A 26,746-nucleotide genomic window follows, 5' to 3' on the forward strand; every position below is an offset into this window, starting at 1 on the left:
TGGAGTGCGGAAGCTTTGTCTTTTGTAGCATTTGTTAGTTCACCAAACAATCCTATGGAATTTTTTTACATTTTATTATTATTATTATTATTATTATTATTTTTTAAAGTTATACACATTCATGGCTGTGGCATCTTGGCAAATGAAACAGATGATAAATATCCACCGCATTTAATGAAATTATCTTTAGGCGATTAAATTTCCCCCCTCACAAACTTATCAATATATAACATATCTCCTTAGTGTCGAGGAGCATTTAACAAAGTGCTTCACCAAAAATGAGCATCTTGTATTAGAATATGAAGATATGCAAACCCGGATACAGACGGGCCACAAAAGGGAACAAATCCCACAGCGGGAAGTCACTTGTGGTGGGACAGTGTCCTTGGAAATGACGTAGCAGATAATGATTCCAGCATCGGGAGACAATGGTACTTGACAAATCTGACCTTGGAACTCAGCCCAGTATCCATGATGCTTCAAATAACCCAAAGGATAGATATGTTTTGCATTACTGACTGCGAGTCGCTTGTCCTGCAAGGCCCTACAGGGCTGGATGCTCCTCACCTCCAGGTTCCAAGTGTCACAACTCAGACCTGGCCACTGCTGGGCTTCCTAATTCCATTTACATACCCACCTCAAATTCTTCCTAAAGCCTCCCTTTCCTTGCGAGCTTTGCCACTTCCATCATGTGCTCCAATTCCCTTCACAGTATTTTGTCCATCTATTACCACTCTTTTTCCACTGATCTTTGTAATCCCAAGGTTAATATTTTTAACAGAGCAGAAAAATCTCACATTCACAATTACTTACTCACTGGGATCCATTCTATTAGAATGGGGTTTTTCTGGCTGTTTTTGACCTCTGCCTACTTCAGTAACTCAATATTATCTGAGCATTGCAGAAGAATTCTAAGCATGAAGCAGGTTCCAAGAGAATTGTAATATCATATTCCTGAAAATATGGCTGAAAAAAGCGAAAAGGGCTTTGAATTCTTTGTGTCTGACAGCTCTACTATGACAGAGGTTTACATTCAGCAATCGGCTGTGGCAAGAGGACTCACACAAACGTTGGCCACCCCAGGGTGGTAAAGGATCCAAAACAAGGCTGTGACCACCCCTGCGCCCTTAACGGCCGGGGATTTCACAAGTCTCAGTATAAAAAGAAGTTGCCCCTTGCTTTAGAAATCTATTCTAATGATGTCATCTCCCAAATTAATTGCAAAATAAAAGAATATTTTCAATACTAGAAAGGACAGTTCAACTGCGCTGTTTAAAGCGCAATCCAAACAGGGATAACCACTGCTAAGAAGTGGGAGCAGGAGGAAGGAGGGAACATTTGTTGTGATAAACACTAATAAAATAAAAGCATCTTGAAGAAGAATGCTTAACTCATTTGGATATGGGTTTCTCAGCTTTTACTCACATATCACTCTCCGAAATGAAGACATTTTTCTAAGTTCTGGTTCACTGCTGTTTAAGCCGGATGTTTCCAAGAGAGCAGATATCTACGGCCATACACAACTGTAAACTTAACTTGCACGCATAACTGCAAGTGGAACGACCTGCAAATCTGCACAGGTAGTACCAGAATGGAATTCTGCACATAATCTGATTCCGAGCTGGTTTTTGTTTATTTATTTATTTTCAAAGTCCGTCCTTTTCTATTTGACACTTTCATATTCCCTCAACCTACAGCACTACCGGTGTCACAACCGGACTTCCCCACATATTTTGTACAGACTTACATTGTTTCCTTTTTCCTGTAGCAGCTTCAGGTTTTCTTTGCATTGCTTGAGCTCTTCCGAGAGCGACTGGTTCTGCTGCTCAGCCAGCTCGTACTTGGCCTTCAGCTCCGAGAGCACCGTCTGCGTCCGCTCGTACTGCAAAGAGAGAACGCTCTGGGGGCCTGGACACCACTCCTGCCATTTGCTTCCAGTAACTCACCCTGGATCAACACACCCCCTTTTCATGAAAGCAGGGTAGAAAAATCTCAGTTTACATTTGCTTGTTTTCTAAATGAAGATTTTGTCACTGACTTTGAAGGACCAAGATTATGAAAACCAAGGAAATGTGAAGTCAATGCAAGGCCATGATTCATCTCTCCTACCAAAAAACCAGTCATCGTGATACTAGAAAGGACTGTCAAAACTATGAAGACAAACCAAGAAACAGGGGAACAAGGAGTCTCCTACATTTAAACAGTGCTCTAACACCCAGGCTGTAGATTAAATCCCTACACTAATAAAACAGGTGCAAAAATCAATATTCTGCGTGAAGTAAATCAAACCCTCTTCCCACATAGCAAACTCAAACTCAAAGAAAGGCATTAATAGAATATTATGCCTTGTTACTATCATGCCATAATCCTCATTGCGCTCAGGTACAAACGCTGCTGGGCGAACGTGTCTCAGTTCCTACAGCACCCGCAGCTGCACCTTTTTCAAGCTCCTGTTCAATTTTCTCTGCAGACGAGACGCTTTCCAGCAGTGCTCGTGACAGGGATTAGCAGGACAGAACCCATGACTTTCAGTCCTGGCATTTACCATAATTTAAAAGATTAAGCATCTTTACAAATACATCCGATTACAAAACCACAGACTAACAGGGCTGGGGTTTTCCAGTTCTGGAAATGGTAAGGAATGTGACATGGGTGATAAATGACAAAGCAAAGGATTGCAAGAGAAACTAAAAGCGGTGACGGGGCAAAACTTCACTCAAAACGCTCCTAAGAGAAAGCAAGGAACTGCTGGAGGCCACGGCCTCTTCCACCGCGACCTTCACAGGCCATGAACATCAAATATGCTCAAAACGCTGGTTTTCCTGATGCACTCGCTAATCAGCAGCAGCCCAGCACCCAGGAAGATGAAGAGAGACCTCTGTGACGAATGTGCGGCCCCACTGCCACATAAAAGAGCTTAAAGCTGACTAGGAAGTCCGTACTGACGAAAGAATTAATCTTGGCTCAGAACAGCTCATGAAACTATCCCACAGTGTTCAGGAAAACTCTGAATATGGGTTTGCCTGTCTGAACAGCTTAAAATTCAATTCACTAAGGTAATGCACAGAAGTAAACTTTAGGAAGCTCCCAATATGCACGCAAGTCATTTTATCTGAAATCCTCTGAGATCTAACCCCAGTTTATATGTAACTAACTACCATAAAAGTATGAAAAGTTTTTGTTTCTAGAAATCTTACATTTTTCCTTTTAGCTTAGAAGTCACAGCCACTGGGTGTTATGTTTTCTCAAAAGAGAAATGATACTTTGCGTTACCTCTTTCTGAACGTCTTTTGCTTGGCTCTCGGCCTCGCTGAGCTGGCTTTTCAGGCTGGCTGCATCCCGCTGATGCTTTTCTCTCAAAGATCCCATCTGATGTTCAAGTTCCTTTCGAGACATCTCAAGAACACTTATGTCGCTGGTCAGCGCTAAACTCTGCTTCTGAGAGCTGGAAAACAAAACCCAATTGATTCCACATGCTTTAAATTTAAAGAAATGAGATTTTTTTTAAAGCACTTGGTGTCCTCCAAAATATCACATTATTTTTGTTTAACATGGAATCATTTTCCAACCTTGAATACTGAGTAAACTGTAAGTTAGGAAATCTATGCAGTTTATTATGTTTTAAGTAGAAGGATAACTGTTAAATCTAAATAGTTCCCCAATGCATGCTGCCAAGTCCTTATAACAAAGCAGAAAACCAAGTCACATTACCTTACGACAACATAACATGACTGGTAAGTAATACAGAAGCATTTACAAAATAGAGGAAAAATAGCTCGGTGTAACAATTTGGCACAGAAGTGTGTTCTGCTCAGTATTATGATATAAACACCATAAGACATCGAAACACCATAAGACATTTAGTACCACTTTGAGGATGAAAAAACCCAACAAAATCCTCTTCAGCTGACCTGGAAAGCTCCTTCTCTTGTCGCTGAACTTCAGACGTAAGCGAAGTATTTTCCTTCCTTAGTGTGGCACACTCGGCTTCCAGAGCGCTCCACTCCGCCTTCAGCTTCTCAAGTTCACCTGCAAGGAATCAAATTTAACTGAATCGGGTAAAACTATTTCATGGCTGTTTCACGTATCAACAGCTAATAAATGGAGGAAAAGCTGATATCGGTCACAAATCTCAAATATATTTGATTCTAATCATGTCATAGGAATTCTCTCACAAGCACCTATAAAACATGACAATGTCTTGAGGTTTGTGAGCCATTGAACAACCTAATGTTTTGGGTTTTTTTTTCAATGCAAGGTTTTTCTAAGGCACAAAACAGTAGAAAAGAGTCTGTTTATGGGTCTACTCTGGTATTTTAGAAACAGGAACAGAAAACTGTGTTCGAAGAAAATTATTTCCCAGACTTGAAACCAGCAAACAGCTCGAAACACTTGACAGCACAGCTCTGCTACAAGAGCAATGTTTAAAGCAGTATCTAAAGGGTGAAAATGAGACCTTTGAAATAAATTGGGCCCTGGTAAAGTAGAAATCCACGTTACCCAGTAATGCAACGACAGAGACTGAACTGGAAAAAGGCTTCTCTGACAACTTCGCAAAGAGTAACCAATTCGAGATTTAAAGCACATTTGAAACACTCCAGTTTCTCTGTGGCACGTATGAAGTTCCACCGTGAGCTTCCGACCCGCTCGAGCCGTCCCCACGGGATGCGGCTGCACCGCAGGTGAAGTGAAAGGCTAATGAATGAGCCCAGAAAAACCCTATGCTGGCTCAGCATAACATATCATGTATATTGTATATATCTCTACATCCTGCATCCAGAATAAAGTCTTAATTTTAAATTTCTTTTAACATTTTTGTGTTAAAAATGAGATGCATCAAGTGTTTTATTAAACCATAAAATACAGTTTTTTGTCTCAAGTGAAGCTATCCATTTATGGGCTTAAATTATACAGAAGTTACACAAATCCTTTTGGAAATGTGGGCCGGTACCAATCCTTTAAATAGCAAACTTTTTCTATCTTTTCTAAGTGGAATTATACTTAGTCTATTTTTAATATCTAAGGGTACCTCAGCTCAGAGGCAAAATTGACAATTACAATTTAATGTAAGTTTAATTACTATTGAATTTTAATTTACAATTAAAAACAGCTTTTGAAACACTATTACCCTTGATACACATATGTGTGTACATACACACATAGTAAATGACCACGAAGAAACACACAACTAACAGTGATGGGGATAAGTGACAGCCAAGAGATGGAACAGGACGCTGCCGCGGCGCCGCTCCGGGACATCCCTTCACCACGCACCTCTCAAGCGAGCGGCCTCGAGCTTGTGCTGCTCCTCGCACTGCTGACACCTGACCTCGAAGCCGGCCTGCAGGCTGACGATCTCTTTCTCGTAATCCGAGGCATCTTTCCGCCACCGCTCGAGTTCCGCTCGCACCGTTTGCAGCTCGTCTTGCAGCGCGGAAATGTCCGTGTCCCGTTCTGACGCCGCCTTGGCCGCCACTTGCTGCAGGGACAGAATCTCATTCTGAGCGCTGACAAGTTCGTTCCGAGCGCTCGAAACTTCGTTCTCCTTCTCCTCACGAAGATTCTCAATATCTTCTTGTAACCTTCGCAACTGAGCTGGAAAGCATACAGTAATGTTAGTATTTTTAAAAAGCTAAACCACATAACTCCCTTTCTCAACTTGTTAATGTTTAATGGGACTAAAGAAGCCAAATACAAAAGCATTTTTCAAAGTGTAAGGTTAATTTTTAATTGACAGGTACAGCTGCACCAAATAAAACGAACTGTATATCATCCTTTAGTGTTTGTGGTTTACTGTAAATGTGCAGCAGTCACATACACACCAGGTTATTTTACATTTCTGCATAAAGCAAACCTCATAAATTATTCCCATTCAAAACTGTTTCATTACTAAACATCTCTTCTCTGAGCACAACTATTTTTCTTAAGCGTGCATGCAGAAAGAATCCGGTGCAAAGAGCTGAAAAAAGGGCCGTACGGAGGAAAGGGAAGCACGAAAGAGAACAAATCTACCGCTAAACCCTGGCTGATGGAAGCAAAGTCTTTAATTTTAAAGAATATATATCAGAGTTCACATGTATTTCATTGATCTTTAACAGGGGGAAAAGCAATTACTACATTAATGAACGGCTCCCAGAAGAAGTTGAAAACCTAACATAAGATAAAAGCTTACATGTTTGAGAAGCGAAGGGCAAGAAAAGGTGATGGGGGAGATAAAAAAGGCTGAGTAACCTTCCTAGAGCTGTTATTTGTGTTCTCTCAATCCGTTACACAAGATGAGACAGAGAAAGCAAGCGAGCCCTGGCACAAACTGATGGAAAGGCTCCTCGAGAGCCTTGCGCTTTCATGGCAACTACACTCGATGTTTTTCAGTAGCTGTGTACACAGTAACATCGGCACAACTCATATGCAGGTACCGTCTAGAAACTGTGCTGTTTGTTCATGTACAGAGAAGAAAAATGCAACTTATTTCCCTAAACAGGCTGCAGCAAGACATTGAGTGCATCAGACAAACTACAGAACCTGTCAATCACCCAGTTCCACAGGAAAAAGTGTGTGAAAAACCCCATAATTATTATATATTGTCATGCATAAGAGCTATTGTAGACAACAGGAGATTTTGCAGCACTTCTGTGTAAGATGAAACAGTTTCTGTGTTGCGTAACAAAGATGTTTGCAGCACGATGAATTTGTAAATAAACGTGAGGCATTACCACCTCATTTGTCTGGAAATAGTCTCTCCAGGCTTACGCTGACAGAATAGCGAACCAAGCAGATGAGAACAATCTGACCCAAATAAACCATACCACACGTTCACAACGGCCTCCCCATGTATCCTCGTGTTAGAAGCCTTGAACACACCAAAACAAATCGGTTCAGAAAGCAAATGTTTCTAAAGCACCAAGAATTAGGCCTTGCTCTCACAGCAGGTGCCCACTAATGAGCAAATGAGTGATTTTTGTAAAGTGTATCTTACAGATATTATCACCTTTACCAGGCCAAGCTAAATCTCTGCTTTTCAGTAACGGCAGCATTTCAAAGAGGAAATCTCATTTTTCCTTCTGTCTGCATTGTTGATGAACAACCGTCCCTGCAACCGTTCGGGTGTGAAACAAGCACGGTACGACTGAAAATCCAAACACACTGAATCGTTCCAAAAGTTCGGTGGTGGTGTAGAAATAACTTACACGGAGAAATTACTCCCGAGAACACGGGAATGGTTTCTGAAGCATTCCAGTGCTGCAGAATTCAGAGCAATTAGAACTAAATATGAGACGTAATGGAAGTTTCAGGTAAGCCATTACCTCATCTCAACCGAATGCTTCGTTTTTTTTGTTAAGTAAGTAATGACAAGTTCCTTGATCTCCTCTCTTTACCTATCTGTTCATCTGAAGAGCTTCACACGTAGAGACAGGACCTCAGCAGTTTCTGTGGCACCTTCTCTGTGACAAACGTGCGAAGCCCCGTTGTCCTGGCTGGATTCAAACAGCGATTCCACTAAAACACCTCAGGAATGTTACTGAGTGAAGCTGCTGGGATTTTTTATTCTCCGCTACAGTTTGCTGGGGCGGCCGAGAGAGAACCCGGACACCTCGATAACTCTTCCCAACCTGTGGGATGTGTCACCCCCTAAACGACACCACAAACAGCAGAACGATTTGAACCATCGATTCCCTCTTCTGCATTTTCCACGTTGTGATTAGAACCGTAGAACATTGCACAATAAAATTCAACGATATGGTGAAAGAGATCAGATTGAAAACACTCATTCAATTAACGTTTTATTAGTGCTTATGATGCCACCAAACCAGCCAGAGCTCTATATCTTCCCTATCAGAGTGGGGTGAAGAAATATAATTTCCTACCTTGCAGAACATTTATTTGCTTGTTAGATTCTTCGACTTGCACTCGATAGGCTTTTCTCTCTTCTTCCAACAGCGCTGTACATGGAAGTGAAAATGTGCCCACAATTGTTTGTTAGTAAGAAGCGTTTCAGCTGTGTCATTAATTTTAGTCACAACTTCCCTTAACTGAAAAGATTAAGCAATCATTATTTCAGTAAGTCATCAAAGCTAGTAACTGTGTAAGTAGTTTAATTAAAAGTTAATACTAAGACATCATTCCATTATTGTGGTAGTATTACAATTAATTGGAAATTAATCCAATCTGTTGCCTGATCCGAAAACTCCAGGTGTGCTAAATGCAAACTGCTGCGGGAGGAGAAAAAACCCTGTAAATCTACCCCATAAAGAACACTGAACAATATGCAGTTAAAATGAACGATTCGACTGCCTGTCAAACAACCCTCAGTTCTGCTGACGATAATGATACAGCTGCATATCTGATAGGATGATCTAAACAAAGAACTGCTGAAGCCACTTAATTATCTGCATTATCTGACTGAAATACAGATTAATCTGTAGATGAATATATTGTATAAGGGTGAAATATATGGAGTTCAAGTATGTATTCAAAACTATGAAAATATATTGGTTATTTTGAACCGAAAAGTCAGAGCTCAACTGGACTGTATATAGAATTTACAAAAAAAAAAAGCAAAAGTTTCTGAGATTCTGTGCAGATGTGAGTGCTATGAAACGCATCTCAGAACCACAGAATCCCAGGATGTCAGGGGTTGGAAGGGACCTGGAAAGCTCATCCAGTGCAATCCCCCCATGGAGCAGGAACACCCAGATGAGGTTACACAGGAAGGTGTCCAGGCAGGTTGGAATGTCTGCAGAGAAGGAGACTCCACAACCCCCTGGGCAGCCTGGGCCAGGCTCTGCCACCCTCACCCCAACAAGTTTCTTCTCAGATTTAAGTGGAACCTCCTGTGTTCCAGTTTGCACCCATTGCCCCTTGTCCTGTCACTGGTTGTCACCCAGAAGAGCCTGGCTCCATCCTCCTGACACTCCCCCTTTAGATATCTGTGAACATTAATGAGGTCAGCAGCACTGGCCCCCTTTCAAGACTACCTGCTAAGCAGAGTTTAAATGGACGCCCTAGGGAAGCAGGCTGGTGTGGGTCTCACCTTGCAGCTCAGAGCATTTCAGTTTACTGGTCCTCGCCAGCTCTTGGGCGGCAACCAGCTCCTTGTGCAGCTGCTGCATCTCCTGCTTTGCCTCAGCCTCTGATTGTGCCCCCTGCAAGTCATCTGGTGAAAGAACATTTGCTTTAAAATATACGTTTGTACAATAGTTGAGTTTGCGCTGCCATGGGATGGCTTGCGACTTCTTATTCAAGTCATCTGAAGTTGGTTAAACTCAAAATTGGATTAGTTGAATATTAGCAAAAATATTAATATACTTTTAAAAGGACAAAAACATATACAAACTTGAAAGCATTCCCTATATATAACATGCATATAACCAAAAAGTAACAGACAAGAATTGGAGAGTTTTAAAAGCACGGTATAGACCTGTTCTTGGATGGACAGAACTGAAGGGACCAGCACAAACCCTGTGCTGTGGTCACAACTCTTCTGGTTGGGAGGAGGCGACTCGAACCCCCTCCCCATGCACTCACCAGCACTGAGCACGTCCTGAACACCAGCACCTACCTGGGCATGGTATTGAAACCCTAAAGAAAAACACTCACTCTTCGCCACAGGTTGTCTATGAACTAAAATGTGTATTTAATATATCTCAGGTTTATAAGAGGACTTGCAATTGCAGACAAATTAGGTGCTTTGAGAGCTGAAGTTTGGGGGGAACTTAAAAGAGGAAAAATAAGTATTTGTAACAGCTTAGAATAAAACACCCAAAAGATAAGTTACCTTGATATCTTACTCTGGACCTTCCAATAATATGAAAAAGAGAAATATGACCTATAGTTTAGTTTCCCATTATACTTTTGACATTCATATTTAACTGTATATGTCACCAATAAACTATTTTTTTTTCTGTCTTTCTCATTAAAATAATAGTTTATCAAGTCCTGCTGAAGCATTCATGCTGTATCCCCTGAGAAAAGAGGCTCCTTGTCTTTTCCTGTGCTCCCAGTAATGAACTGGTGGGATCGCGCAGAGCTGAGGGCACACACGGGCCCTTAGAATTCTCCAGAACAAAATTATGAGAGCAGAAAGAACAAAGGCGACTACATATTTCATCCAAATACTTTCTTTTACAGATTACTGGAGTTTCAAATCCAAGTTGCACTTTACTGAATGGGTTTTGTTCTCAGCTTCTCATGGATAAAGACTTGGGGCAATTAAGACTTTCAACCCTCCTTAATGAGCCTGGGATGGATGGGGGAGTTGACAAACACTGCGCAAATCACGTCCAAGAGAACAGCAGCGTCCCAAATCCAACCAGAACCCCAAATGAACTCTGGTGGGCAGCGTTTTCAAAGGACACACCATAAAAGATAACGCTGCTCCGAAGGGACAACGTCAGCAGTTCAGCAACAGCACAATCTCTGTCAAGGGAAACACTCTTTCCCACTCAATTGCAAGAGGGGAATCTCCATGCGCTTGAAACGCTTCTAAACCAAAAGCTGAGAAATACAAGCACGAGAAAATCACAGCTTTTCAGTCTCGCCCAAACTGAACGTTTCTTTAATGTCTTTCGGCCCAAAGCAAACATCATTTTTGTGCTCACTGTACTTTCGAAAAAATCCCTTAGTAAATAGGATTGCTCTAATTATAAATAATAACACTACTGAATATCATCAGGCTTGGCACTAGTTCTGTCAAGAAACAAACACACACCACTAAAACCTGCTTTGAGAACCCATGTAAAAAGAGCAATCAAAACAAGTATCTGAGCAATTTCCAGAACTCTTGAGCATGGGACTAACTGTTCTTGCACAGGTCTAAGGAATTTTGTCATTAATTACAACAAGGTGCCGAAAAAAAGTCAAATATAACTATTTGAAAACCCTCAGGTATTCAAATAATTCCCAAAAGACATGAAAATGTCTTATCCTTCAGTCTGGCCCAAGCAAAGGCATCTAACCCATGGGGCAGCTTTGGGGGAAAATGACCATTTCCACAACATTAAAGAACATGATGGGGACATTATTGCTTCTGTTTAACATTTACCTGTTTTTAACTCTGCAATGAGTCACAGGGAACGGTTATTAATGGCTAATAAAGTCATTTATCTTGTGGGGAGGAGAGAAGAAAATAAAAGCAAGGCAGTTGTACTAATGTGCGACAGCTTCTCCCTCGTCCCTCATCGCCAGACTCCAATTTGTACAAACTTGAAACAAATTCCAAATGCACTCAGAGTTTATTGATGAGAATATACTTGGAGGGAACTCCATCAATTAAACGTCTCATCGTTTTCTTGTTCCGTTAATTTGTTTCCCAAATTTCACGAGTTAAACAAGGAACGCTGCCTTTTCCAGCAGCCGTTTCCACATTCCAAACGGCTGCCAGATCAGAGATGTTCTCACTCTTCCTTAATTACACGACTGCTTAACAGATCCACTTCAAAGTCTTTCTGTGGCAAATAAGATCCTTTTTAGGGCAAACTCAGGCACATGAAGAGCTCTCTGACAAAGCCTAAGACTAAACTGCGGGTTTACAGGCTCTTCATTAAAACTACAAGGGCAAATGATTCATTGTAGAGATATTTCATGATTTCATGAGAGCAAAATAGGAATGCCCATAAATAGCCGCAGGAGTCATTTTAGTTAATTACACAAATCAATAGGAAAGTAGTCTATGTAAATAGGTATTTTTCTCCTTATTCACTTAAAAGTTCAGGAATAGCTACAGAATTATTATTGATATTTAAATGCAGCTCTTCCATACTACCATGGTTAAAACATTTTAATTTCAGCACTCTACTTCAATGCACGTTTGATAAAAAACAGGCAGACAAAAAGATATATATACATATATACAGATTATGCACCTAAAGTTACAAAAATAAATTCGTTTACCTTTTAGCAGAGCTACTTTAGCAATAGGTTCATTTAGATCTTGGTCGTCCATTTGGGCATCTAGTAAAAAACAAACAAGCCCCCACGTTTCAGAGATGAGGCAGCTGTCACGTACACGTTCTTGCAGCAAAGAGCAGCCCTTGGTTGTTCTTGCTTTACAACAGTTAATTATGAAGCCACAAAACAGACAATACTGCTCTAAGCTTGTATCTGGCTCTGCATAACACACACCTTCTCCACGCTTAGAAAATGCTCGTGATTAAATTATTTAATTGAAACTAATTAGACGTTACAGAAAACTCAGTTAAACGCCTACCTGTAGTGTCGTCGCTGCTTTTTTCCTTGCTTGGACTGAGAGTGTCTGACAAATCAGATTCTTTGACTCTCGCTTGATTCTCTGCAATAGGCAAGGAAAATCAACTGCCATCAGTAAATGCTTTATTCAGTCTCTTAATCATAATTTCTTTTATATCTCTATTTATTTAACTACTGCTAAATGTCAACTGGAAAAAAACCACAGTTGAAGCGACACTTAAAAACCTGGTGGTTGCTTTCTGCTTTGTACGTCCGGGCTAAAACGGATTCGGCATCACTGAGGTCGTTAGTGCAGCCCAGACCTAACAGGGGCTGCAAGTGCCTGTGTGAGCGCTGCATTCCTGGCGCTGGAGCTCTGGGCAGGAGCTGATTCACCAGCGAACAAACAAGAAAAGAACCCCAGAACAATGCACATACTGTAACAAGGCAGAAAGAAACTGCTGTTAAGAGGAAAACTGTGTTTCTGTATTTTGGACAAATAAAATAATAGCAACGAGTTGTGTATATACCACACTGTTAAAAAAGTGTGGTACAAACCAGTGAAGAATTACAGCAATGTAAGTTAATACACTCATTTCTAGAAAGAATTTTCAGTTCAAATTGTATTAAGAGAAGAATTATATTAAGAAGCCTATGTCCTTTCCAGATAAAAACCCCATGAAATATCTGTTCCTACACAACCCCACAGGTTATTACATCAGCTTAGTGAAGCCACACGCAGCTGTGGGTCTGTTTGTTTGACCAGTTTGAGACTTTTAACGGGGAGCAGCATTTTCATGGGGTGAGGGGACTGAACTGCACCAGCGCATCCTTTTCCCTCCCAGCAGCAGCCCTGGCTCAGCCTAAACACTTTGTGGGGCTCTAATTACTGGGGTTTTTTAATAACCATTCCAATTGATTTCTGATGGGTCCACTGAAGCCAGGCAAAGCCCATCCGTTTGTCAGCGAGGAGCCGCATCCCCAACGCACACTGAGGTCCTACACGGAGTCTGTGCCGGCTGCCCATGCAGAGCTCTGGGCTGGCGGCACCACAGACCCACAGAGACAGAAAAAGGCATCGTCACAACATCCCCAGCACATGGACGTGACTTCCACCACCTATGCAGAAACACGCGGGGAACGCAAGGAATTTCTTCACATAGAGACACTGTAGATGCAACAACAAGGTACCAGGAGAAGGGAAGATGCACGGCAATAAGTGTGTTATACAAATAGAGTTAGTATACAAAAACATGTGAAAACAAAAGCTTGCATGCATTGTTTTTTCAAGTAAAAAGAGAACAAACAGAACTAAACATCCCCAAACTGAAAGAAGTGGAAACGGCAGACAGGCTGTGCACTTACACTGGCACATCAGCACGGTGACAAAACACAGACGGGTTAATAAAAAAAACAAGAAATGTTTTCTTCCTGTAACATGAAAAGCTTTCTGTTTGTCCGTGCCAGAACAGCATCCACTGCTACGTGCACAGAGGAAGGCAAGTACCAACAGCACAGCTGAGCAGGAGCCAGACTCGCCCCTGCAACGTAACTGCGAGCACTGGAGAGGGAGCGGGGGATCTTGGCTACAACCTAAAGGGTATTTCCCTACATTTTGGAATAAGGTTTCTACCTAATATCTAAAGATGTTACAATACAAAACATTATACATGTAGCGTATAGATTCAAGCTCACAAGACTGCCATCAAAACTCTAATAATTACTAAACCAAGGAATACATTCTTTTTGAAGTATTAAGAAAAGTACATCCTAAAAGCCTCACCCATGTCGATTATGTGAGTGGCCAATCCAGACGCGCTAAGCTGAGCAAAACCTGCATCCAACCAACTTTACCATATGTGGTCATTCATGGAAATGCAGCTTTCTCGCTCGGTGAGAAACGGGAGGAACGGTGCAAGTTCCAACCGCTGCATTAATTCTCTGTCTCCACCTCCCTCCCATTCTCCTCCCACCCACCCGCGGGTCCCCGGCCCCTTCCTCCCCCGAAACAACGAGATGATGCCCCAGCCGGGGATGATGCCCCAGCCGCTACAACTGGAACGGCACAAGTCAAAAAGAGGAATGGTTTAGAAACCTGCTTCCTATTCTGGAACTAGAGCCACAAGCACAGAACTCCTTCCTTACCATGTTATTTCACAGCAGTTGTCCCTATTTCCCGTAATGAAACTGAGCTGAATAAATATAGCCGAAATGATGAAGTATATTAAAATGTGTTGACATCATACTTACTTGATGAGTTATAATATATTAACAAACACTAAAAATAGCTGTCTGCTTGGCAGGATGACTGGCATACGAGGGTTACGTTACAGTTATTGTATGCATTCTTCTGCCAAATATGGCAAGTTTTCTATAGCTTACTCACATACAGAAACAAATTAAAGGTGCAATTTCACAGATTAAGGTAAGAGAAGATAACGTGATAAGTCTCTAAAAGACCAACTTCTAACAAGCTAACATTTATCCAGTACAATAACACTTTGCAGAAGGAAAAGAAATGAGTTATTATGTCTAGACATTAATAAAAAGCTACAGAAGTGGAGTCAGCCTCACAGTCCAAACGATCTTACATTATTAGACACATGGGAAATACCGATCTACACTTTGTAGCCTTCCTGCTCTGCTCTGCGAGATAAGGACGACTGCTCCTCGACAAGAGAAATCTCTCCTAATTAGCGCCTTGTACTTTACTTGTTTTATATAGAAGAGAGAAAGATGCACATTCATATATGACTTGGAAAAGGTACATTTAGGAGGTTGACAGTTATCTTAAAGTTATGAGAGTGTAAGTTAGAACAAAGTCAATTTATAATACACTTCTATTTAAAGCTTAAAATGAGACCAAACATTATTTCTACTTAGTTCTGTAATAAAAACAAAAACTTGCTTGAAATTCATACAGGCACTAAAGATTTAAATCGATTTAAAGATAACACTGTATTTTAACTTTTTTTAAAATGCACATTAGGTAAGAACTCAGTGATTACTGAGAACAGCATCTCATGCACTCATCTTCAGAAATGGTTTCGTTTAAATCTTTGTACCTTACGGTAGCACTTGGAGCAGAGCTCAGTACACAGTATAGCTTCTCATCATTAATTCTTTCTCCTTAAGTCAGTATTCAACAAAACTCAAACCGCTAGTTTACAACAGAACATGCACTGAAGTGACATAAGAAACATGCTCGAAAAACAGTTAAATAATGCAGAAATCTAACCTTTCGAAAGCTTTGTTTCTTCCGCTTTGGTTAGATGTCCTTCATCTATGATCTTGTCTGCCAAACAAAATAAGTGTTACTTTCCCAGCTCAAATTAAGCAAGCTTTGCCCTGCACACCACGGCGCCCACATTCCATGACCAAATTAAAGGCTGATAATGTTACTTCCTACTCAGGCTTGAACAAAAACTTTATTCTGGCGTGGAATAATGAAACAGAGCACAAGACCCCAGTGGAACTTTGTGATAAAGGGCGCAATTATTTCTTGTGCAATTTCTTAGCTTGCGTTATTCACGCTTCGCTTCAATGATGAGAAGGTACAAAATGAATTTTTTAAAAAATTAACTGGGAGCAGCAAATATTTAATACTTTTCTCAAGTTCTACTTATCAAAAAGGGAATTTTAAGAGCTGGTTGCCTGCAATAGATATTCAGACACAGCAGGAATCTAGAAATACGGCACAGAGCCTACGGGAGGCACACGGAAACACCCTTTCTTAGCTTAAAACATTGAGAGCTGCACAAACTTCCCCAAAGTTGCGCATGCACAACATTCACAAAAATTGAGTTTACATATAGCATCGACAGGCAAGTCTATTCATTTATATCAGAGAAACCCCAAACATGGAATTGGAGCCTCCACTGCCAACTGCATCCTAACCCAGCGAGGACATGGGGCAACGGTCACACCAAGGGAAGAACAGGCTCGGATTAATGAAAGGCACTAAAAGAACTACTGAACTGGTAATTAATTCCCTCTTGTGAGCAATTTCAGTATTTCAAATTCCTTAATAACTGTGCAAAATGATCGAGGGTCACGTATCTTACAGATCCCATCATTAGTTTCTATGCAGTAGATGTTGCGGATCAGATGATGTCAAAAGCTGTTAACACCCCACTGAAACATCCAGATTAAGGAAGCTGGATGACAGTAAAACCTTTTCGAATTTTTAATTAAAAAAAAAAAAGTGAGCGTTATTGAGCATTTCCAGCTCCAAGGAGCTCTGCACACTAGGACGTCTCTGCTCTCCTCCCCGACACGCTGATGTAACCACAGTCTACGGACAGAGGCAGGACGATATCTGCACAGAGATCTATTTGTTAACTGTAGGTAGCAGACGAGCTTTCAGACCAAAAAACCCTGAGGTCGGAAGGGTTTGCATGGCCAAACGCTCGTCCTGTCCAGTCTAAGAGAGATATTCCCTCCATCTACTTCTATCTACTAATATCGTCCTGCATTTGCGTAACGTTTTATGCTCCAGAAGGGCGGGCTGGATCTGCAGGGTGGGCTCCAGGTCTCAAGCAACTGTAGGAGATCACTCAGCAGCACAGCTCAGACCGTCTCGAGTTCCCCGGCGCTGGAGAGGCCCCGGGGCATTGAGTTACCGCGGCCACAAGGGCACCGAGTGATATCCTGAGCTCTCCGCCATGAAATAAACACATGGCTAAAAATCTAAACAGAAGTGTCCGGATGTGACTGTTGCAGGACACAGCCGAGCAATCCTGCCCTGATGCCTGAAAAAATCAGCTGAATGCAAAACCCATACAGACAAAGTCGCTGTGGGCTGCTGGATCAAAAGGGGCAACACCTCATCTGTGCCCGACTGTTGGCTTAAAATAGGCTTCTATAATCAGCTTACAGAAGAAAACTCAGCATCATGAACTGATGGAGTTCTCGTAATTAGGTAGCTGTTAAAAGCAGAATAATTGCAGTACAAACCAAAGAAACCTGTTTCGACCCAGGTGTTTTCCCACACTGAAACCTTTGCAGCAGCTCTTTGCGCTTCTAAGAATCATCAATTCCTATGACTACAAAAACCTGCAGGCTTTTTCTTCCCCATGGTGCTTTACTGTTTTCTTATGTTCATCACAAAATTCAACATTGCTGTAGAAGTTTTCTTCCTGCTGCTGTTTCTGCAGCACAGGAGTTGAGCAGAACAAGCGGGACGTGGAGCTGGCACCGCCACTGTTTGTCCCTCCTGACTTACATTCTGTTTTAAGAATGCTGACATGAGTGCATTTCAAAGCCAACAAAAATCAGTTTATTTCAGCATGCCTGTGTATATTTGAACAACAAACAGACGATTGGGTGTTGATGTCATTGAACTAAATAGAATCTTGCTCTGCACTGTCACCGAAAATGGCAGAATGCAGCCAACAATCAGCACGTACAAGCAGACACACCTGGACCTTGTACCTCCCTTTGCCAGATCTCCACATCTTTTCATATTACTGTTTCAGAAAATTTATTCATCAACTTGATTTTTTTAATATATTTTAATACATTTTCCCTGAATCAAGATGTGCATTTTTGGCCACCAAAACAGAAATTCAGGTCGGGATTCTGGCTTTCAGTTCTGGCATGAACCATTTTTATATTTCACGCTACCTGGGCGCTATCTAACAAAAAGCAAAGAGTTACTGATACATGTAATAAATAATAGTAATTGTTAGAGAAACAACCTGCTTTGGAGTTAAGCTTTCAGTGCATCTTCATGATAGCCCGTGTTTCTTTTTGCTCGTTCAAAGGCAGAATTCCTTTACGTTTCTACGCATTTCCTATCTTTTCCATTTCAGAACTCCCTTTTAGATGTAGGTTGCCTATCACTGTGTGTAATATAATAGTTATCACCTGTTAACACTGCAGTGATTACTTAAGGAACAAGTCCCCAGCACACCGATGGGTTTGTATCACATTAGTTGTTGAAGGAGGCCAGTTTGGAGAGGGAAAGCAGCCCTCAGCACACACATTTCAAACCATGTGAAAGAAGTGATCCTAACAGCATTAACTTTACTTGCCACCTCCATGGAAAAGTTGGGAACAGCTATTCAATCCATCCAAAATCTACTCAGATTTTAGATAGGTAAATTAAAAAAGAAAAATCAAAGGCAGACTTTGTAAAAAGGCAAAAAAGGACTTGCATTTAAAATAATAAATGCAAACCAAAAATCACTAAATCAGGAAAAAATAAGGACACAAATAAAGAAGACTTAGATTGGAGTGAAAGACAGGAAGCTCGCAAGGCACCAAATCTCTCTCGTCTATCCATCGGCAGCATTTTTGGTACTAACCCATACCCCGTACTACTCAAAAAGCAGCACCATGCCTTTTGCCATCAATGTCACTGTTTTCCACCAGTGGTTACTGAAAAACCGTTCTGAAATGAGCAAGAACCGAAGTGTTGGGCATGGAACGGGCTGCCCAGGGCCGCGCAGCCACTGCCCCGGGGCTGAACACACCGGGCTCTGCTCAACCTCACAAACAACATCTCTGGAAACTCATTACTCATTTTTAAAAGCCATTTGCTCTGAAAAAACATGTTTCTCATTCCAGAATAACACTAAAGACTGGTATTGCACATTTCTTTTATTTATCTTAAAACAATCTCTTTGTTTTCCAGATAAACCAAAGGTCTTGTTTTCCTGTTTGTTCTTTGTAACAATTAATTTGAAGAACGTGTCAGACGTTTAATTACCAGATAAATTACAGACATGTGAAATGAAGAAAAGGCATCATTACCTTCTCTCTGTCCTACAGCTGCCTGTGATGTTTCCTTCAACTAACAGTGTTCACTTCTTAACTTTTTACTTTGTAATGGGTAAAAATTACCCTCGGTTGTAACCACCCTGTGGCACCAGCACCACCCTTTTGCTGGCCAGAGGACAATAATGGATTAATTACTAAGAAGAGACAGTGTGAACATCGCTTTGCAAGAGCAAAGATATGGTCTCCCTGCTACCACAGGTATCTGCTAAATACCACAATCCTGCGCTTCGAAAATTTCTGCCACTACAGAAATATCAAATAGCAGTGAAAAACTTGTTCTTATCCACTTTTTCCGGTGTGTCGTGTGTTTTTGTGTTGGGTTTCTTTTTATTTTTTGAAAGCAAACGTGATGAATGCTCTTGTACTCACTCTGACACTCTATGAACTGATGAATAAAAGTGCGGTCCCCTCCGCTCTTTGAAAGCAAGTGCTCTAGTAAAGAAAGAAACACCGCAGTTGACATCATCTTCGCATTTGCAAATGGATGCAACAAAAACGTGAAAGGTTGAATGTACATCATCACCCCTAAATTCTTCGCTTTTCCAAAATAACGCAGAAAAGAAAAAACCCAACACAGTAAGTGCCTCCCGCTGCTTTCACGAGAACAAAATCCAGAAGCTGGCAGAGAGAATTCCTGCCCATCTGGTGTTATGTGAGGGTGACACAAAGGACGGACAGACACAGAAAGGCACAGGCTGAACCCAGGGCAAAGAGCCCTGAAACACCCGAGCAACGTGGAAATGTGGCAATGGGGTTGGCCCGGGTACAGCAGAGACACAGGAGAACGTGGCACAGACACAACAGTGGCATCCACACTAAGATACTGAACAATGAAACAGCGCGGTAGGTGCATGGCAGAAAGAGGCAACAGATGGTATAAACACACGGAAAAAGACAAATTGAACAAGCAGCTGTATGTTGTCTATACTCGTAACGCAACCGCCTGAAACCCCCAGGTTTAACACAACTTCTGTTACTCATAGGATGGAAGAATCTCTATTTCCATCCATCCATCCAGGTAACAGTTTGACTCGTATGCAGTCCAAAATAAGTCAAAAAAGGAATTGCTTCTTCAACTTCGACAAAATAGTGAATGCCAGCGATAGTGACGCTTGTTATCATCCATACTAACTAATTCAAATTTAAAATATTTCGGACGATTTTTAAATGCGGACCGATACGAGGCAGCAGTATTTAAAAAACTAACACGACATTCCTGACAATTATAAAACAAACAAAAAAGCGTTTGTTTAAAAAATATATCATATTTAGTGTGATGTTATCAATTATTTCTCAAAACCAACGTGTATTTGCACGCGAAGCCTGAAAGCTTTTACTAACTGCTCCAGTTGGGCTCTAGGCTACCCTTGCTCACAGTATTGCATGTTCTCTGCTCAACTCCAACAACCCAGCTTTCAAAGTCTCTTTACAGCCTACACAACTAGAATGAAGAATCACAATCAGTATTTAATAGATCTTCCCTCCTGCTCCAAATAAGAAATAGATGTGAGGTTATGCCATGACAAACTATTAGTCTCCCTAGTTAAGAAGCTCTAATACCAGGACCATTCCTCAGTGCTTCCACTGCCCAACACCACACAGCGAACGCTGCAGAACGCCACGGCAAGGAAAGAGTGAAAATTAACATAAGAGGATAAATATACCTTGGGCAGTGGGTCATAACTGGAATAAGTTTTGCTCCATGTGATACTGGGCATAGTCTTACCAGCCACTTTTACTGAGAAAACTTCAGGTGTATGCATACGTTACTTAAAGGACTCAGAGCTTTAACTAGTTGGACTTTAAAAACAAATAATAAAAACAAGTTCCATCTGTATTCGTTCCTGTTTTACATAAAGACACTCCTGAGACTTAAAAAAATTGTTTCCACTATTAATATTATTCCATATACACTTTTCATACATTATACTTAGAAAAAGCAGTTTTGCTGACTTTTCTCAACATACTCAATTTACTAGAAAAATTGTATATGTTAGTGTTGCAAAGAACAATCAAATCAAGGCAAAAAAGCCAATGAATTTGCCGTTTTGTTGTCTCCCAAGCCTGAGCTCACTCAGCACACTCCTACTGAACTCAGTGAGAGCCCAAAACCAAGCGAAAAAACCCAAAACAACAAGTGACTTCCAAGTTGGCTCATTACACTTTACAGAAATGACTAAAAACACCTGGACTGAAAGTCTAAGAACAAAAATGCTGGTCAGAGAAGTGGAAAAATTCCATTTCATTTTTAAGAGAATATTATTCAAAGTAACACTTGAGAGAATCTTGAATTGCTCGACATGGCCCACAGGCAGCAGGCGGCCTCCGGATACACTACCTTTCTCTGTGCTCCCATTAATTTTAGGTATGAAGTCGTCAACTTGTACGCCTAGGATTAAGAAAGGGTATTATTTCCGGAAGCAAGCACAACGTTTTGGGGTTTGTTTCTTTATAAATACAGCACTGCGAAATGCATCTGGCTTTCCATACTACCTCCTCCTTTTAAAGTGCCTTGTCTAACCAAAACAGGCAACATTTAATGTGTTTTCCTGCTTGTTTCGTCTTTGTTCAAGTGTGTAAGAGGTTACTATAACCCCAAGAATTACTGCCTATTACATATATATGTATAAAAGGCTTTTAGAAATATAAGTATATCTAAAACCCTTGAAGATGTTGGCACTCAAGCAGTCGGGCTCCAACCGGAGCTCGCAGCAGCACTGCCCTCTCCTGGCATTCTGGGTTGGCCACAGCTCTTCCAAAGTTAACAAGGGACCACCAAGATGCATATACTAATGGGATAACCGTAAAACATCCATTTCCAGACCCCTAGACTATAAGAGGATTACACTAAAAGTAAATGAAAAGAAAATCCGGAAACCAGCTTGAAACAAGAAACCGATCACACCTACCTAAGCTGTTGTGTTCTTTAAGAGTTTTCTCCTGAAGGTGTTCTAACCGTACTGTAAACAGAAGGCCAAGAAAAAGATGTTTCACAGATTAAAAGAAAGACAGACAATCCAGGTTCCTTCCCCCGTAGTGACCAACCTTGCAGCGCCGTCAGCCGCTCGTTGGTGAAGTCGTTGTCGGCCTGCAAAGCTTCGATTTTCGCTTGAAGCTCTTGCTCCCTCTCCTCCATTTCATCGATCTTGTGCTGCAGTTCTTTCTTCTCAGCCAGTCCTTTCTGCTGGATTTCTTCTTGTCTTCCCTCTGCTACCTGCTCAATCCCCCCAACAATCAAAATTAACACCTAGAAGAATAGATTTCCTTGATTTTTCTGTAACTGTATGTACATAAGTAACTTTCTGTGCTAGTCAGATAAAGAAAATCCAACATTTTTCTGCTGCTATTTTTCTATAAATTTCACTTCAAGCACAATAACAGAAAGTATTTCATAATATCTCAACTCCCGTTTTGTCTGAGAAACCCAAGTTTTACAGGAACAGTGTCAGGGCCCAAAAACTAATGAACACCCAAAGTCTCCTGAAGTCCTTCTTTCATTTACCTGTTTGCTTAAAGTTTCTCAACCTTTGTTTGATTGCTGCATTAGAAATTCAATTGTATTTATTTGTTCCATGCATTATAGTATCATGTTGAGTCAGATGAAGTTCTGTCATTACCTTTAGCTTGTCAGAAAGGTCTTTAATTTCATTTACAGCTCCGTTGTACTTATTAGCTAATTCTCTTAATTCTTCCTGAGTCCGCTCATTCATCTCTTTCAGGTGAGTACATTCATCTTCTGTATTACTTAAACTCCGCTGTAAGACAGCATTATTATGCAATTAATAAAAATAAGACTAATGAACTACCAAGCACAGAAGCTGAGCTATATTTTCCAAAGAGTGCATCTAATCTAATCACATTTAACCGCTTTGTGAACAGATCGAGTCTTGGCAAAACCATTATCTGTACAAATCTCTGTAATGTTCTACTTACACACGTGTGTAAAAGAAAAAACCAAACCACAATACGTTATACAAATAATTGTCATTTATAGCAATAACGAACTGAAATGTGTGATCTGTCTGTCCTATTCTCTTCTGCCAAGAACTATTACAATACAAAAACTATTTAACTGAAACCTCACAGGTTATTTATTACAGTATTACATGCACCACATTCTCTAAAAAGCATGAAGAGGGTAGGCACTTGGGGCATTTAATTTGAAGCCGTATGATATTTCTTGACCTAATGGAATGTAGCAAATAATGACAATGGAAAGAGAAAATAAAGCAGAAGTTAGTAGAGAGATACAGAGGCAGAGAACTTATCTGAAAAAAGTATCCAACACTTTGTAACCTGAAAAGCTCTTTAAGTGTAATTTGTATGAGTGGTTTAGCATATATTTCCATAAATTTTACAGTTTATACAAGTCTAACAGCATTTTTGTCTAATGTGTGTATGTCATTTTCCCCTCACTTATTTCCCACACATAGATAGTTCTGTAAGACAGCTTCCTGGATTTTAAGAAAAAGGCAGAAAAAGGAGTTGCTTCAAGAATAGTTTCTCATTAACTATCTAAGTGTTGTCCAACAGGAGAAATAAACCCCACAGGAAACAGAACAGGGATGCGAGCGGCAGCAGGTGGAACCGCTGCAGCACTTCCAGGAGGCGCGATGCAGAACCACGGTACCTCCACTTCGGACAGTTTCCTGACCACTTCGATCTTCTCCTGAAGGACCCGCCTCAGGGACTCTTTGGCTGTCGTCTCATAGTTGTGTTTGTCTTCTTGTAATGCAATAAGCTCTTTTCGTATGCTGTCTTCTGTTTGATTCTGTGCAAGATAATTCAAAGTTAGAGTATAAATCAGTGTTTTGCAGATTAAATATATCAGATTGTGATAAGACCTCATCTACTGCAAAATGTTTAGCAATTTCTGGTAGATGGGAAAATGTGATGGGTAAATCAGTGATCAAAGAGTCTTGACATGACTGAATGTAAACCAGTTGTTTTTGAAGGGCGTGCATGGCAGCACAGGTTCAGTGATCAGCTTTGATTACAGGTAATAGATGGGTTTTTGGACACTGCTAAGACAATGCCAACCCTAGAAGACCCACGATTTGACAAACCAGAAGCCTACGAGGTCCCATCTGCAAGACGGACATACAAAAAAAGTGCTTAAAACTAAGCAATTTAGAGGAATTAAAAATAAAAGAAGAAATTTAAGGCAGGCATAGGTGGCCTGAACAACAATCAGGGCAGAGCACACTTGTTACTCTGTCTCTCAATATCCAACAGCTCATCAACGCCTTTTCTGAAGTCCCTGTTCGGAAAGAACCATCCATAGGGTATAGGGCAGAATCGTTCCTCCTCACTGATGACAAACTGCCTTTCTGCATTACAGTACATACATGTTTCAATGTGTATACAAAAGAAATCAGTTTAAGCTCAAAAACTGTGAAAAATAGCTGTTTATCTAGATTTTAAATGATTCCATGAAATACAGAAAAGATGTACAGTTTTCACGCAATTCAGATTATCCAAACAGCACAGGCTGGTTTCAGAAAGTTTACATTCCAGCTGCTTTCCTATACCAAGCTCATTTCAGCACAGTTCCAAAGAGCTCTGCCAGCGGTCCCAGAATTAGACGTTAAGTGAGCCTCTTACCTTCGAACACGCCTGCAACTGGTTGCCCATAACCTCCAAGCGTGACAGCAGCCTGTCTTCATCTATTAAAGCCTGGCAGAAAAAAGCGTCACCTTAGTATTGATGAGTTCTTCACGTAGTTCCAGCAGAGTTCTGCTTTAAAGATGTGAATTTTGATGGAGTATTTACTACTATTGATTATTTCAAACTGGTACGTAACCACTACTAAACGTCATCTTTTGCACAGTGTAAGAGAACTGCCATAAGCTTTTAATTCTTTTGGCTGCCTTTTTCCCCCATTGTTTGTAAATTAATAGCTAAAATTCATATGCTGCTGCATAATTCAGTGCAGAAAAGAAAAGGATGCCTGCAGATACCTGCCAACTAGTATCTGAAGCCTCTTGCGTGACAGCAAGCAGTCGCTGAAGGGTTGCCAGCTTCTGTTCCAACATTTGTTCCCGATGTAAGGCTTCCTACCGAGAGAGCAGAGCAGCCGGCGGTTCAGCAGAACAGAAGCAACATAAAAGACACCAAAATACAAAGGAAAAGAGGAAATCTGAGTAGGAAGCACTGCCACGTAATTCAAAACTACAACAGGCCCATCCCATTTTATCCATCCATCCACCCACCCACCCACTTGTTTGGATATGTTAATTAGTAAATATTATCCTATAACCTTAGGTTCCAAAAAACCTTCATATTCCATGCATACGTTAAGTACACATAGTAACAACTTTTTCTTTCCAAGACTTAAAAATGCTTTGACTTTCGTCAATAATTTGAGTAACAAAATAGTAAACAGCAGAAGGCAGCTCGGCAGCTCCTGTGCGATGAGCTGCTCATCCTCAAACCGTGTCCCAGAAGAAGAACGCCAAGCAAAAACTACTGGGTTTGTTTGATTTCTGGTTTAGGACAGTAAGACAGAAGAGCATCTTCATTAACAATTCCAGGATACAGAGGGTGAACAGATTGGTGACAAAGTATTTGGCCTCCCAAGCAAAGAGCATCTGCCTGAGCTGCTTCCTGCTATGGCAGCAAATACATATCACGTTAAAGTCCATCTCAAACGCCTCATCGTTGATGTGAATAAATAAAAACTGCCACTATCAAAGAAAAACAGGCAGAAGTCGGTAGAACTACACATAAATTAAAGCTACTAGAAACTACCAGTGGGAATGTTTTCACATCTTGTCCAGAAAGCGGATTTTATAATCCTTTCTAAAGAGCTGATCTATATATGTTAGCTCACACTTTAATGTGATGCCATTTGGCAGCCAAAGCCTATTCGCAGGATGGTTTGGGTTGAAGGGACCTTAAAGCTCGCCCAGTGCCCCCCCTGCCATGAGCAGGGACATCTTCACCAGCTCAGGTTGCTCAGAGCCCCGTCCAGCCTGGCCTGGGATGTCTCCAGGGATGGTTCATCTACCCCCTCTCTGGCCAATAACGTTTTACATTATTTCACTACAGAAAAAGGTGTGTACACGCTTATCGTGTTCCAGTTTACAAAATGGAAGCCAAACAAAGATATATAAAGCATAAGATCTGTGTTTTGAACAATGACGTCAAGAGAAAAGTTACCTGTAGATACTGTGAAAGCTGAAACAATTCCTGAGAATACATACTGGGAGTGTTAGCAGCAACCTGGAAATAAAGGAATTTATCAATCAAAATGGCTTCGGATTCTTCATTAAGATCAAGTAACAACATTCATAATTTAGATCATGAAGACAAATTTAAGATTATCTAACAACTGGTATTTTCAATCGCTTATTGTTCTGTTACTTTTCTGTTCGGTTGCTTTTTTTGATTTAATTCTAGAATTGCCAGCTCTGGCCTGAGTTCCCACTGTGTTCATGTCTCTGCAAGCTCCTGAACCATCAATGCATCAGAGATTTTACGGCTTTGTTTCCGTTGAGATTAAACTGACAGAAAAGAAACAAGGCGCACAAAATGTGACACTGCAGCAGCCTCTCTCCCTTCAGTGTCACTCAGAATATTAAACCAGAACTTATCTAAACGGAACGGGACTTCACCAAGTCAGAAACGGGCACAGGGCTGAACAGGGCAGAAAACACCACATTCCTGCAATTACCTTGTCAACAGGGCTTGGTAATGGAGCATGGATAACACTAGAAAACAAAACAAAATTAAGCAGTGGACACCAATAGCAGCTCTAAAATCTAGAAGACCCCTAGTG

General features: G+C 40.9%; 1 protein-coding gene across 39 annotated transcripts in view; it reads right to left on the reverse strand.

Annotated features, from left to right (window-relative positions):
* Nucleotides 1-26,746, reverse strand: part of SLMAP (sarcolemma associated protein) — an 82,446-nt gene that overhangs the window by 20,180 nt on the left and 35,520 nt on the right. For 6 of the 39 annotated variants that reach the window (XM_065075730.1, XM_065075729.1, XM_065075727.1 and 3 more), the window contains 19 exons: nt 26,642-26,678; nt 26,128-26,190; nt 24,927-25,022; nt 24,571-24,642; nt 23,597-23,737; nt 22,584-22,721; nt 22,012-22,180; nt 21,876-21,926; nt 21,305-21,355; nt 19,336-19,398; nt 15,422-15,478; nt 12,206-12,286; nt 11,890-11,949; nt 9,032-9,154; nt 7,866-7,940; nt 5,275-5,595; nt 3,912-4,029; nt 3,274-3,445; nt 1,748-1,882 (listed from right to left, as the gene is read on the reverse strand). In XM_065075730.1, the coding sequence (XP_064931802.1) occupies nt 1,748-1,882; nt 3,274-3,445; nt 3,912-4,029; nt 5,275-5,595; nt 7,866-7,940; nt 9,032-9,154; nt 11,890-11,949; nt 12,206-12,286; nt 15,422-15,478; nt 19,336-19,398; nt 21,305-21,355; nt 21,876-21,926; nt 22,012-22,180; nt 22,584-22,721; nt 23,597-23,737; nt 24,571-24,642; nt 24,927-25,022; nt 26,128-26,190; nt 26,642-26,678 (2,023 nt within the window). Of the gene's footprint in view, nt 1-1,747; nt 1,883-3,273; nt 3,446-3,911; nt 4,030-5,274; nt 5,596-7,865; nt 7,941-9,031; nt 9,155-11,889; nt 11,950-12,205; nt 12,287-12,429; nt 12,751-13,966; nt 14,143-15,421; nt 15,479-19,335; nt 19,399-21,304; nt 21,356-21,875; nt 21,927-22,011; nt 22,181-22,583; nt 22,722-23,596; nt 23,738-24,570; nt 24,643-24,926; nt 25,023-26,127; nt 26,191-26,641; nt 26,679-26,746 lie in introns of those variants that run through there. The other 33 variants (XM_065075735.1, XM_065075737.1, XM_065075762.1 and 30 more) reach the window with 23 other exon arrangements.

The sequence above is a fragment of the Columba livia genome, chromosome 10 (genome assembly GCF_036013475.1).
Source record: "Columba livia isolate bColLiv1 breed racing homer chromosome 10, bColLiv1.pat.W.v2, whole genome shotgun sequence".
NCBI classification, from domain to species: Eukaryota; Metazoa; Chordata; class Aves; order Columbiformes; family Columbidae; genus Columba; species Columba livia.